Raw genomic sequence first — 11,277 nt, 5'->3', positions numbered from 1 at the left:
TGTTAATATTGAAACTGTGCATCAGAATTCATCACGAGTTCTTAGCAGATAGTGCAACACATCTTCATATGAGTTTTACACCAGATGCCCTTCTTGACACAACCCCAACGGGAATTTGTGTCCCTGGGTGGAACTGAATTGAATTATCAGCCTTTCGCTCGTCAATCAAATGTGTATACTTTGTGTGTTAGAGCGTGCTGGAAAGTAGACCCCCAGCTGAGAGACAATAGATACGACAATGATTAAATCAGACACAGCACAAAAACAGGAACTGGGGTGGGGGTGGGTTGCAAAGCAGCTTGCAGATGTAATTGTGAGTAAGCTAAAGAAGCTTCAATAGCAAGCCCTACATATGACAGCCAGCTAGGCGTGTAGAAGTGTATCAGCAGAGCTATCAGCTGATGGGGGCCGGCACTTAGATCAGCTGACCTGCTGGGATTGCAGCTGAGCTCGACTTTGTGGGGTGCCTGATTTAATGCCGCGCTTGATTAACTGTAAGTTTGCGGTCATTTTATGTTGCACGAAATGTTGAACTCAACAGCCCAGCGCAACTCTGTTCTTGCAGCCCACTGTTGGACAGATGGCTCAGAAGCTAACAAAATTAGTATTTTCTGAACCATCGCTTTCAGCTTCGAGGAGTAGCACTTATACCCACAACGGCTGCATTAGCATGTAGCATGTGTGTGCACGCTTGTGCCCGTGTTTGCATGTGTCACATAAACTCACTTTAATGCCATCACCATTACTGAGGGCTTGCGAGACAGATGGCCTGATTTAGCGACTACAGATTACAAGCCGTTATGGCCTTGTGTAAATTCGCTCAGGCCAAAACAACAAACGACCTCTCTTTAGTTTCCCATTCAAACAAATGGAAAAGTGCTCATACGCAGCACGTCGAAGCCCAGTCAATATGTGCTCCCCTATAATGGGAAGGGAAGGGGGTCCTTTATTAAACCTCTTCTGTCTCTTATTTCTCTGGCTGGCTGTCTCTCTCTTTGCTAATGTCGCTTATTGGTTTCGAATCAGAGAGCTTTGGCTGTTGCAGAAGATGGAGGCTGTCTCGGTATTTCTGTAATTCCTCGCTTATTTTTCCTCCCAAGGCCCATATGGACTGCCTCCAAAGAAGGAGCCGGCAGCGGGACGCACCACCAGCAAAAACCCAGGTAAGCAGGAAATCAAATAGAGATAATCCACAGCAGATCCATCCACAAAATGGATGGAGGGAATAAGCAAAGACTGCTAGATAAAAAAGAAAAGCAGCAGGGAGAGGGGAGGGTGGAGGCGACAGATGGAGAATGTGCAGCGGTGACATCTGCGGATCTCTCTGTTTAATTCCATATTTCTCTCTCACTCTCTCCTTCTCCCCCCTACTCTCTGTCCCTCTCCTCCTCGTCTCTGCACCCGGCCCTTCGAGCTAAGTGCTGCGGGCGGGGAATGGATGGCTAATAGCTACCTTGGGAGAAGGACAAGAAAAAGTGAGGGAGGAAGAAAGAGGCAAGAGGAGGAAGAGAGACAGAGGGAGAGAGAGCAGCGACGACATTTCAGAGTTATTATTGTCATTAGTTTGGGGGCGAGGGGGGTAGTGTGCACCGTAGTTCTGTCTAGAAAGAATGAGAGACTGAGTGAAGAGAGAAGAGGAGGCAGGGGAGTGATAGAACGGAGTGGGTAGAAATGGGAGGCACATAAGGAGGAGAAAGAAAAGAATAATTGAAAAGCAAAGAGGAGAGGGGAAGAGAACAAGGAGATGAAAATGGAGAGAGGCAACATTCATGCTTCACCTCAAAGTTATTCAGTGAAGGGGAAAGAACACGATTCACTCTGAGCTGTGTTCATTTCTCCTTCTCTCTCTTTTTTTTCTTTTTTGGGCGAATTTGCGTACTATACCAGATGTGGGAATTGGACCATTCACACATTTCCCAATCACTTGTCCATACCTCATATAGGTGAGAAGTGTATGTGTGAATCAGCAACAATAGTATGCATTGTTTGTGCTAGAATGAGAGCGGCGAAGCACGACGGCGAGGATGATTTAATCGCACACCTAAGAGGGATTTTACACATTTTTGACTTTCAGGCAAGGACATATTAACGCGCACTTAACCGCATATCTAAAAATGATTGTTATGACATTCGACACAGCAGTTATGCCAGAATTTCTAATCCTCGTGTGAATACGCTCGAAATCATCTCAGCTAATAATTGGAATACTGTTGCTTATTCACAGTTTCTCATTGTGTTTGCGTGGCTCTCTTGGGATGTAAACAAATAGAAATACATTATTGGGATATGAACAAGAAATGCTCTCTGAATAGATACGAAAGGATTGTTTGGTTTTTTTTCTGTCATCCACAAACTCAACTCACTCGAATCAAAACCATCACTCATTACAGATGTCCGCTGGGGATAAACGTCTATAAATGGATTCCAAGTCAGAGAACAGGAGACTTAAAATCATTATTTTCTAGGTAGTTTGAAGAGGAACCAAATGAATCATGATTCTTGTTGATGCAAAGTGCTGAAATGTTCAAAAGTAAAAAAAAAAAATAATAATATTTTGTATGTGAAAGTAGTAAGAGGACAACAGCCAGCAACATGTTTGGAAAAAAATGAGGCATAAAAAAACAGGAACAGTTGTGTAACAGTAAACACCTCATGGAGCATCTACCTTGAAAAAAAAGGTTAGTATCATGGTTGGTGTGAAAACAACGATCTAGTTCAGTTATATTTATATAGCATCAAATCACAACAGCAGTCCACTGAGCGCTGATGCTACAATAATGCGTAAAACCCAACAATCAGACGACCCCTTGCGTGTAAGCAATTGGCGACAGCGGGGAGGAAAAACTCCCTTTTAACAGGAAGAAACCTGTAGAGCCAGATTCAAGGAGAGGTAGCCATCTGCCACCACTGGTTGGAGGTGAGGGTGAGGAAGACAGGATAGAAGAGGGGTAAGACTATTTCTAAAGAGATTTAATCATGTGTTGTTTACAATATGAAAACATCCAGAGAAGTTTCTCGGTGCAAAGAACAATGTGGAACGATCATGCTTGTTAGGCATTTAGCGTTAAAAACAGGTGACAGACGAGGCATCGCTGCACCCACGAATGAAAGTTCAAGTACTGTACAAAGGGAAAAATACACCCTCTCTCAGCCTGAGCCCACTTAAGGTGGATTAAGGTGTGGAGAAACTGTGATCTGATCTTTCATATAATATCATATTGTTTGACTGACTTGCAAAACAATATATTCTGTTTCTATTTACATTTAACGCAGCATCCCAACTTTTTCTATTTTATCAAATTTGTTTTGCAAAGCAGAGAGAAGCTAAGACTCACCCATTCCAGTTATTTGCACGAAATAAACAAAATACGAGTAAAGATTCAGATTATAGCTTTGCATTACAGTCCTAATGTGCACCCATCTAAGCCACTGATTACGACAAGGACATGATTTGAATTTCCGCTCCCGTTGCCAAGCCGCAAGCTTTCGCTTTTCCTTTCACCTGCTTTTCTCTTTTTTTGTGGCACCTCAAATTTCCTGATGTGATTCTATACGAAGGGCTCTGGTGCACATCCTCCAAGTACAAATGGATCGAAAGAGACAAATTAATTCTGTTTTTTAAAAAAAAGAAGAGCATTTTATGTGGGGAGCAGCAATGAGATGCCATAATGCATGAGTTACTGCTGCTCTAGGAATTATGTAATTTTGTCACATCCTCTTGAATGTATTCATATAAAAGGTTTCTGATGGAAGCACGCGCTCATTCACACTTTATTTTGACAAAATGCCTGAAATTTGCATTTGTGCGGCAGCCCGGTGGAAACATAACTAAATGTGGCGAGTGTTCGAAAACAGCTCCAAAAATATGTTAAAAAACCGAATATGAGACCAATTACTCCTCTCTGAAATGTGACAGCTGGCTCAGAAGCAAGGATGATACGACACCTTGACCCGTTCTTTCATTTCTGACCTGTTGCGTGTTTCTCTCCGAGGTGGAATCCGCTAATGATATGAAATAGATGGAAACAAAAACGGAAAATAAGGCCTTGGAGTCTGAACTTGTGTGTTTTAGGAAAAAAAGAATTAACACAGAAGAAAGGAAGGAGACGTGCAAAAAAAAGGGGAGTGAGAGGTGCAGAAGGAGAGGTGAAGGAAGAGGATATAATAAGGAGAGCAGGTGAGCGGCGGCAGTCATAATGGAGACGGAGAATGAGGGATGTTGGGTTAATGGTGGGAGGAAGAAAGAGGAAGGAGGAGCGGGGAGTGTAATCGACTTCTGGCATTAGTGCTCTGCTCCCAGTCAGTCCAGCGCGGCAGGGGGGCTCGCAGCAGGGGGGAGGAAAGGGGATGAGGTGTGTTTGCTTGGATGTGTACGTCAGTATCGCTTGTGTGTGCGTCTTTGTGTGTGTTTGTGCTGCAAGGTGCTGAGCTCAGAGCAAGGTGGGTTATTACGGCTACAATAACCCGAAGATAGAAAGAACCACGGAGCGAGGGGAGGGCGAGGAAACGGAGGAGACGCCGGAGAGAGACAGACGGGGAGAACAGAGAGGGATGTGTGCCAAGAATAATGATAGACCAATCCAGAGGCCCTATATAGCAAAGACTCACATTACCTGCCTTAACCAGTTCGCACCTCTCATACACATGCCCAGTGCCAAAGCAGCCCTGTTTTTATAAATGCACACGCACACTCGCACACCTCCACACCATCATTCACCTGCTGAGTTCTGACCCGACCTCCCGCGGGCAAGACAGCGAGCTCTGAGGCTGTGAAGATCTTAGGTTTCAGGCGAGACGCGGGGCAGACAGAGGGAGCAACGGGACCCGAGTGTGACAGACAGTTTGATAAACAGACAGACAGATAAAAAAGACAGACGGGCGGGCAGGGAGGCCAGCGGGCAGGCCGAGTGTGTGGTCTGGTGGTGGCAGCAGAGGGGGGAGGATCTCTTCATGTGGCTGGCTGTAATGCTAAGTAAATACAGTTGTTAAGGTTAGGGAAATAGAGTGTATTACCTTGATACACACTGCGGCTCAGCCAGGCTGTCCGCAAGAGTATATACTGCGCAGTACACTCGCACTCACTGCGGACATTCCTCGCTGCTTTATAGGGACTGCTGTCCACTCCATCACATCAATGAAGAGACCACATATAAGCTTCTGTGAGAGTTGCTGCATTCCACTGGTTTATGCCTGCTAGTTTGGGCTGAACCATCGTCATTACTCATGCTATTGTGGTACAGAGCCATAAGGAATGGTATGTTTATTTAAAAGCTCGTGAAAACGCCAAGTTGTGAGAGCAAGCCGTGTTATTGCTCCGGTGCATTGGTCGTGATGAATTGTGCGGCGCCGGGAGCAGCTTGTGCTACCGGAAATAAAGATTGTTCTGTGATTCGTTTCAGGCGGCACGGGGAACTCCAGCCAGCCTCGAGGACCCTTCGGGGAAGAAGGCAGAGGTGAGAACGGGCCTCTCCAACCCTCCAACATCGCTCTCATCGCCGGCGCCGCGGGAGGCTCTGCCTTTCTCCTGCTGGTCACCGCCGTGATCTGCGTCGTGTGCTACAGGAGGCGGCACGCCAAGCACTCGGACACCCACCACCCTCCGCTGTCGCTGTCCTCCCTCACCAGCCCCAAACGGGGAGGCGGCGGGGGCATCACCAGCTCCAACAACAACGGCTCCGAGCCCAGCGACATCATCATCCCTCTGCGGACGTCAGACTCGGCCTACTGCCCGCACTACGAGAAGGTGAGCGGGGACTACGGACACCCTGTCTACATTGTCCAGGAGATGCCGCCTCAGAGCCCAGCCAACATCTACTACAAAGTATGAGGTGGCCTTTGCTCCGGCCAACTGGACGCACCCGCCTCCCTCCACCCGTTACCGACCAATCCCTCCTCCCCACATCCCTGCTCCAAATGAAGCCACAGCAAAGCTATCCATCACAGCTCCAACCCTGATCCCCTCAATACTGCCAGTATTGCCCCTCCGACCCCCCCACACCCCCAACTCACTACCCTGTGAGCCTGCACCCCTGGCCACAGTTGTGTTTCTAGCCGAGTAAGCCTCCCCACCCCATTCTCACACAACCAAGTGTGTGTAAAGGGCAATGTCGTAACCGTGCATAGCCTTTGTTAACAAGGCCCTCGCGAATAGGCAATAGGCTCTGACTGCCCCCCCTTCTTGTTAACTCAGAGCTAAATGAGCCCCCCTACACATGCTGAATTGAAGAGTCCTCCCCTAAACGCCAGTGTGCATGTGCAGCACACACTGTTTTTTTTTTTTAACGGGGTAGGGACCTGCCGTTGGGAAATGTGATGTTTTGAAGAAGGAAAAAGGAGAACGCAAAGGACAAGAACAGCAAGAAAAACTACTCCCCTGACCCCCACTTAGCACCGCAGAACTCCATCAGCCAATCAGAGTCCGGCCCCTACCACTAACTCAATAATAGGATGCTAGTTTGTATGTGTTTGTTTCTCCTGAGAAAACGCGGGGGGAAGAGGGGGGCCTCGGACTCGCCCGATCAGCACCGTCCGAGCGGCGGTCACATGACCGAGCCAGGGCCTCTACGCAAGGTCTGACCAATCGGTGACTCTCAGAATCTTGTATATTTTAATAATGCGTGTGACTGTGAGAGCGAGCTACGAACTCGGTCAATAATCATGGCGGTGCTGCTGCTCCACATTAGACGTGTGCGTGCAGTTAGTGTGCTTCAAGTACGGCAAGTTTGCATATGCGCGCGTGGGGTTTAGTCTGTGTGCGTGTGTGTGCGTGCGCACGCTTTGTGCGAGGGTGACTGTGCGAATGCGTGCGTTCTTTAGACTTGTCTTAAATACCAAAACACAAAATAGTGAGCGAATATCAAAACAGTGAGATTTTTTATCGCTATTGACACTTATAGATTATATATATGAATATCCAGTAAATAATTTCTAGATGTTTTTTTTCCGTTTTCTATTGTTTTGTTTTACCCACTCTGTTTAAACTACACTTCTGTTGCTAGACATCTTTTTTTGTTTTTATCTATTTTTCTTTTTCACAACTTAGAATGACCTTGTTTACCCTCCACCCACCCCCACCTCCCCTTTGTTTATTAATTTAATCCCTTTTTTGTTTTTTGTTTAATTTTTCCGGTGAACAGAGGTCGTTTCTCTCTTCCCTCTCTCATTCACTCCCTCCCTCCTTCCTCCACCTCTCCCCCCTTCCCTCTAGGGTCTCTGAACTCTGTGTATATTTTTATAGCTCCTTGTACTATGCCGTAGTTTTGAAGTTTAGACCTCGTTTGTGGAAGTGTTGAGGTAGAACCATCTATGAAAGTTTTTTCTTTTCCTTTCAAATGTTTTTTATTTTTTTCGGAAGCGAAAAGAAGTTAGGGGTGGGGATGGTGGGGAAGAAGAATAAAGGAAGAACAGGGGTGAGAGAGAGAGAGAGAGAGGAGAGCTGCCTGGGGTGGAGGAGAAAAGCGGCGTCTGAATGCAGAAGCTTAAAAAAAAAAAAAGGAAGCTAGTGGGGAGGGAGGGAGGGAAAGACTGAAGGAATTGCACACTTAAGAAAAAGAGGCTGAGGGGAGAAGAGGACGGGAGAGGCAGGAGCGCGAGATGAAGGATCCCGAGGAAAGGAGGGATGGAAGAGTGGCCGGTGAAGCAAAGAAACCTCTTCTTTAAATGGAGAGTCTCCCGTATGGAGGTGACGGACCTACAGCCAAAAATGGATTTTTTTGGAGGAGTTGAACTCTTAACCACGACAAAGAGAGATCTCATCACACACACACCCCCACACACACAAACACACACGCCTACTGTGACTCGCATTTTGGATTTGTTCCTTTTTTCTGCCAAAATTTGTGTTGAAATGCATCTCTGTGTATCACACACGCTCACGCGCACACACACACACACACACGCAAAAGAAAATCCCGCTTCTCTCTGACACACTCTGACGCCCTCCCAACACAACCTAACGCAAATTTCACACCTTTTAATGACTGTCACAAATGCCTCTTGATTGCATTGAATGGCATACATTGTCTCTCACACCCGCTTGCACTCCCAACACACACACTTGCACACACACACACACACACGCTCAACAAAAATGCTGATTACTTTCATATGACTCTGTGTTTCTGTGATTAAGACTGACCCAACGGACACGGGAGGGATGAACAGAGCGACTGTGTGTGTTTTCTCCTCCTCTGCTTTTAGATGCTCCCACGCTTTCACAAACACACACATACACACTCACACTGTCTCTCTCTCTCTCTCTCGCGCACAAACACACTAGTTCCGAGCACCTCGACCTCAGATGGCAATAACATCGCTGTGTTCAGAGGTGCAATGTGTTCACATGTGCATACTAATAAAGCTATTTTGTGTTGCTCAAACATGCTTATGGCTTATGTGTAAACTGGATGGCAGTGGAGAGCTTTTTTCAAACACACACACACACACATACACGCAAAGCCTCCAATGCTGTAGCCATGTTTTCTGTGTGAAGCCAGTGTTTAATCTGGACCTTCTGACATTTCTCAGCCGTGTTTTTGTACCTGACGTCATACAATGAGATACGTTTCAAGCTTAAGTGTCACACTCGTCTTAAACTGACTTTGTTGGGCACACGATGATGTTCGGATATGTTTCGTTTTTTCGTTTTTGTTTTTTTTTTAACCCAGTGGAGGAGTTTGTATTTGACTGTATGAAAATTGATGACAAAGATGAAATGACTCAAGTTCTTCTTTTTGTACAACTGCCAACATGTGCTGTGTTTTTCTTTATGTACGCTGTTAAGTCAATGTCTGTTTAAAGTTGAAACATGCTCAGAATACCTAAAAGTATCCTCCAAGCCAAATGAAGTGTCTGTTACTCTCCCTTCAGCAGCTTCTGCGACTCATTGTTTTATTTTTTTTGTGTCCACGAGGGCGGGGCGGGGTGGGGGGGGGGAAGTAAACTTTGCGGACTTTCACGCCGTCGACTCCGACGAGGAAGCCGCTGGCCTGTTTTCAGCCCGCTGCGCTCCCTCTCCCGCTCCCTCTCAGCAGAATGTCAAGTATCTTTTGGACTTTTTCCTTCTTCTCCTTTTTTTTTTATTATTATTGTTTGGGTTTCATGTCGATGTTATTTCAAAGTTGTGTCTCTGGCTCTCACCGTTTGTGTTTGACTGGTCGACTTGACGTGTTGGCTTTTCTAAAAAAAAAAAAAACAGGAGATAAAAAACAACATGGACACAGTCGCCATTGGTTGTTTTGAAAAGAGAAAGAAGAAAACGCTGTTTCTATGGAACCGGGGGGAAAATAATAATAATAATAATAATTAAAAAAAATAAGCAGCCACTGCTTAGCTCCCTCACCTCTCCGCTGGTGAAAGTGTACGTGTGTGTGTGTGTGTGTGTGTAAATGTGTGTGAGTATGTGTGTTTCTTTGTGCCAATAGCCAGCGAGCGGAGGCCACGGAGCAAAGGTGGCTCATATGTGACGTGTTGAGACTTTGTATTTGGGACACCTCCATGTGAGAAGGGGTTTTTTTTTTGTGTGTGCGTGTCCTTTCCTCCTCCTCTTCTTCTCTCCTCCTTTGCCCTCCTTGTCTTACTCATCACAGCGACCCCTGAGCCCCGCTCCCTGTTCTTCCACATTCCCCTCGCCTCCACCCCCCCCCCCCCTCCCCCCCTCCAACACACCTCTAAAGAGAGGAAAAAACTAGTACATTCCTGGTTTGGAAAAAAAAAAGATTGAATAAAAAAAACAAACAAAAATGTTTAAGCACCACTCTTTTTGTCCCGTTGTGTGATTCATTATTGTGTGGGGGTCTGGCTGAGAGCTTTTGTTCTGCCTGTGTGTGTGTGTGTGTGTGTGTGTGAGAGAGAGAGTTCCTGAGGCCTGCTAACCCTGCCTGTAATAGAAGGTCTGTCCTCTTATCTCTGCTCTGGGCTCGTTTCAGCAGGGGCTCTTTCACTGCCTCTGCTAATAACACACACACACACACACACACACACACACACACACACACACACACACACACACACACGCGCGTTCTCCCATCGGTGTTATCAACAAGTTATCAAACCCAGCTTCGTTGGTGTTGAGCGTTGCTTGGCAACGTATTGACAGAGCTGATTTCATTCTCCATCACCCCTCTCTATACCCCTCTTCCTCCTCCTCCTCTATTTCCCCCTGGCTCCTTCTAGCCCCGTGGAACATTTCTATAGCAACTGTTAGCGTCTTTCTCTCTTGTACAAAATTCGCTTCATCCGGATGTGGGTTTGTGTCAGTGTGTGCGTTTTAAAGCCCCTACAGGGCTCGATGTGCCACCAGGGTGGCCTAAGTCTAGGTGACCAGGCAGCTGCCTTTGCCCTTTGATCTGTGATGTGTGTGAGTAGATTACAAGCAATCCCCCCCCCCCCCCCCCCCCCCCACACACACACACACACACACACAGGCTGAGCCCACCTACACAAACACAACCTCACTGTCACACACTGGCATTGATCTTGAAAGACACTTGTCATTGCCTCTGCCATGACAACCTGTCAGCGTAACTGAGGCCAAGTACAAAGGAGGTTTGGCAAGAAGTAAACATTCAGTTGGGGGCAATCTGCTAAGACTTCTTATCGATGGCACAGCTGCAGTCAGCACCGCATTTTGTCACTTTCACTTCGCTCCGTTCATATGCAGTCCAGCAGGTAGCAATCTTATAAACCTTGAGGATATACGCAAATGGTGTTTACTGGGACTGATAAACAGAATTTTGAAGTGTTTTCAAATGAGACCTGGTTCAGCAGTTTCAGTGTTTTTTTTCTTTCCTTTTTTTAAATCTCTAAAATCCCTGTCGTAGCACATTTTAGCAGTAAGTCAGTGTTTTAGTAGGCCGCGCTGCATAATACCTGAACACTATGACAGAAGAATGATGCTCTTACAAATAACCTATGATGGGGATTTCACTTATGCTGATAAACCAAACTGTTACAGTCACCTTTCTAAGATTGCCAGGGTACCTCTTAGACCAGAACAACTTAAAGGAGTGTCTAGCTTAACCTGCTGAGGGAGGCTGCTGCCATCAGTGATAGCCATAGTGTCCACAACCATGTTCAGATACATGTCAAAGTAACATCCAGGACCCGATGATGATTATCCAATACACCTGCCAGTGTAATGTTGTGGCTGACTGGACTATGTTGCCTGATTTCACCTCAGCGCAGGAACCAGACAACCTTTTTAAACACAGGTTTGATCTACTTGTTAGGAAGAGCTCAACTCAGAGCAATGCTGTCTAAGAGGCCACGGTAAGTGAA

General features: G+C 46.3%; 1 protein-coding gene across 1 annotated transcript in view; it reads left to right on the top strand.

Moving 5' to 3' along the window:
* efnb3b (ephrin-B3b) overlaps window positions 1-8,867 on the top strand; it is a 91,932-nt gene extending 83,065 nt beyond the window's left edge. The window contains exons 4-5 of the mRNA XM_004572195.6: window positions 1,101-1,163; window positions 5,400-8,867. Of these exons, the coding sequence (XP_004572252.1) occupies window positions 1,101-1,163; window positions 5,400-5,827 (491 nt within the window). The 3' untranslated portion in view covers window positions 5,828-8,867. The remainder of the gene's footprint in view (window positions 1-1,100; window positions 1,164-5,399) is intronic.
* Window positions 8,868-11,277: the final 2,410 nt, after the last annotated feature.

The sequence above is a fragment of the Maylandia zebra genome, linkage group LG3 (genome assembly GCF_041146795.1).
Source record: "Maylandia zebra isolate NMK-2024a linkage group LG3, Mzebra_GT3a, whole genome shotgun sequence".
NCBI classification, from domain to species: domain Eukaryota; kingdom Metazoa; phylum Chordata; class Actinopteri; order Cichliformes; family Cichlidae; genus Maylandia; species Maylandia zebra.
This window is presented reverse-complemented; position numbering and strand designations above follow the sequence as displayed.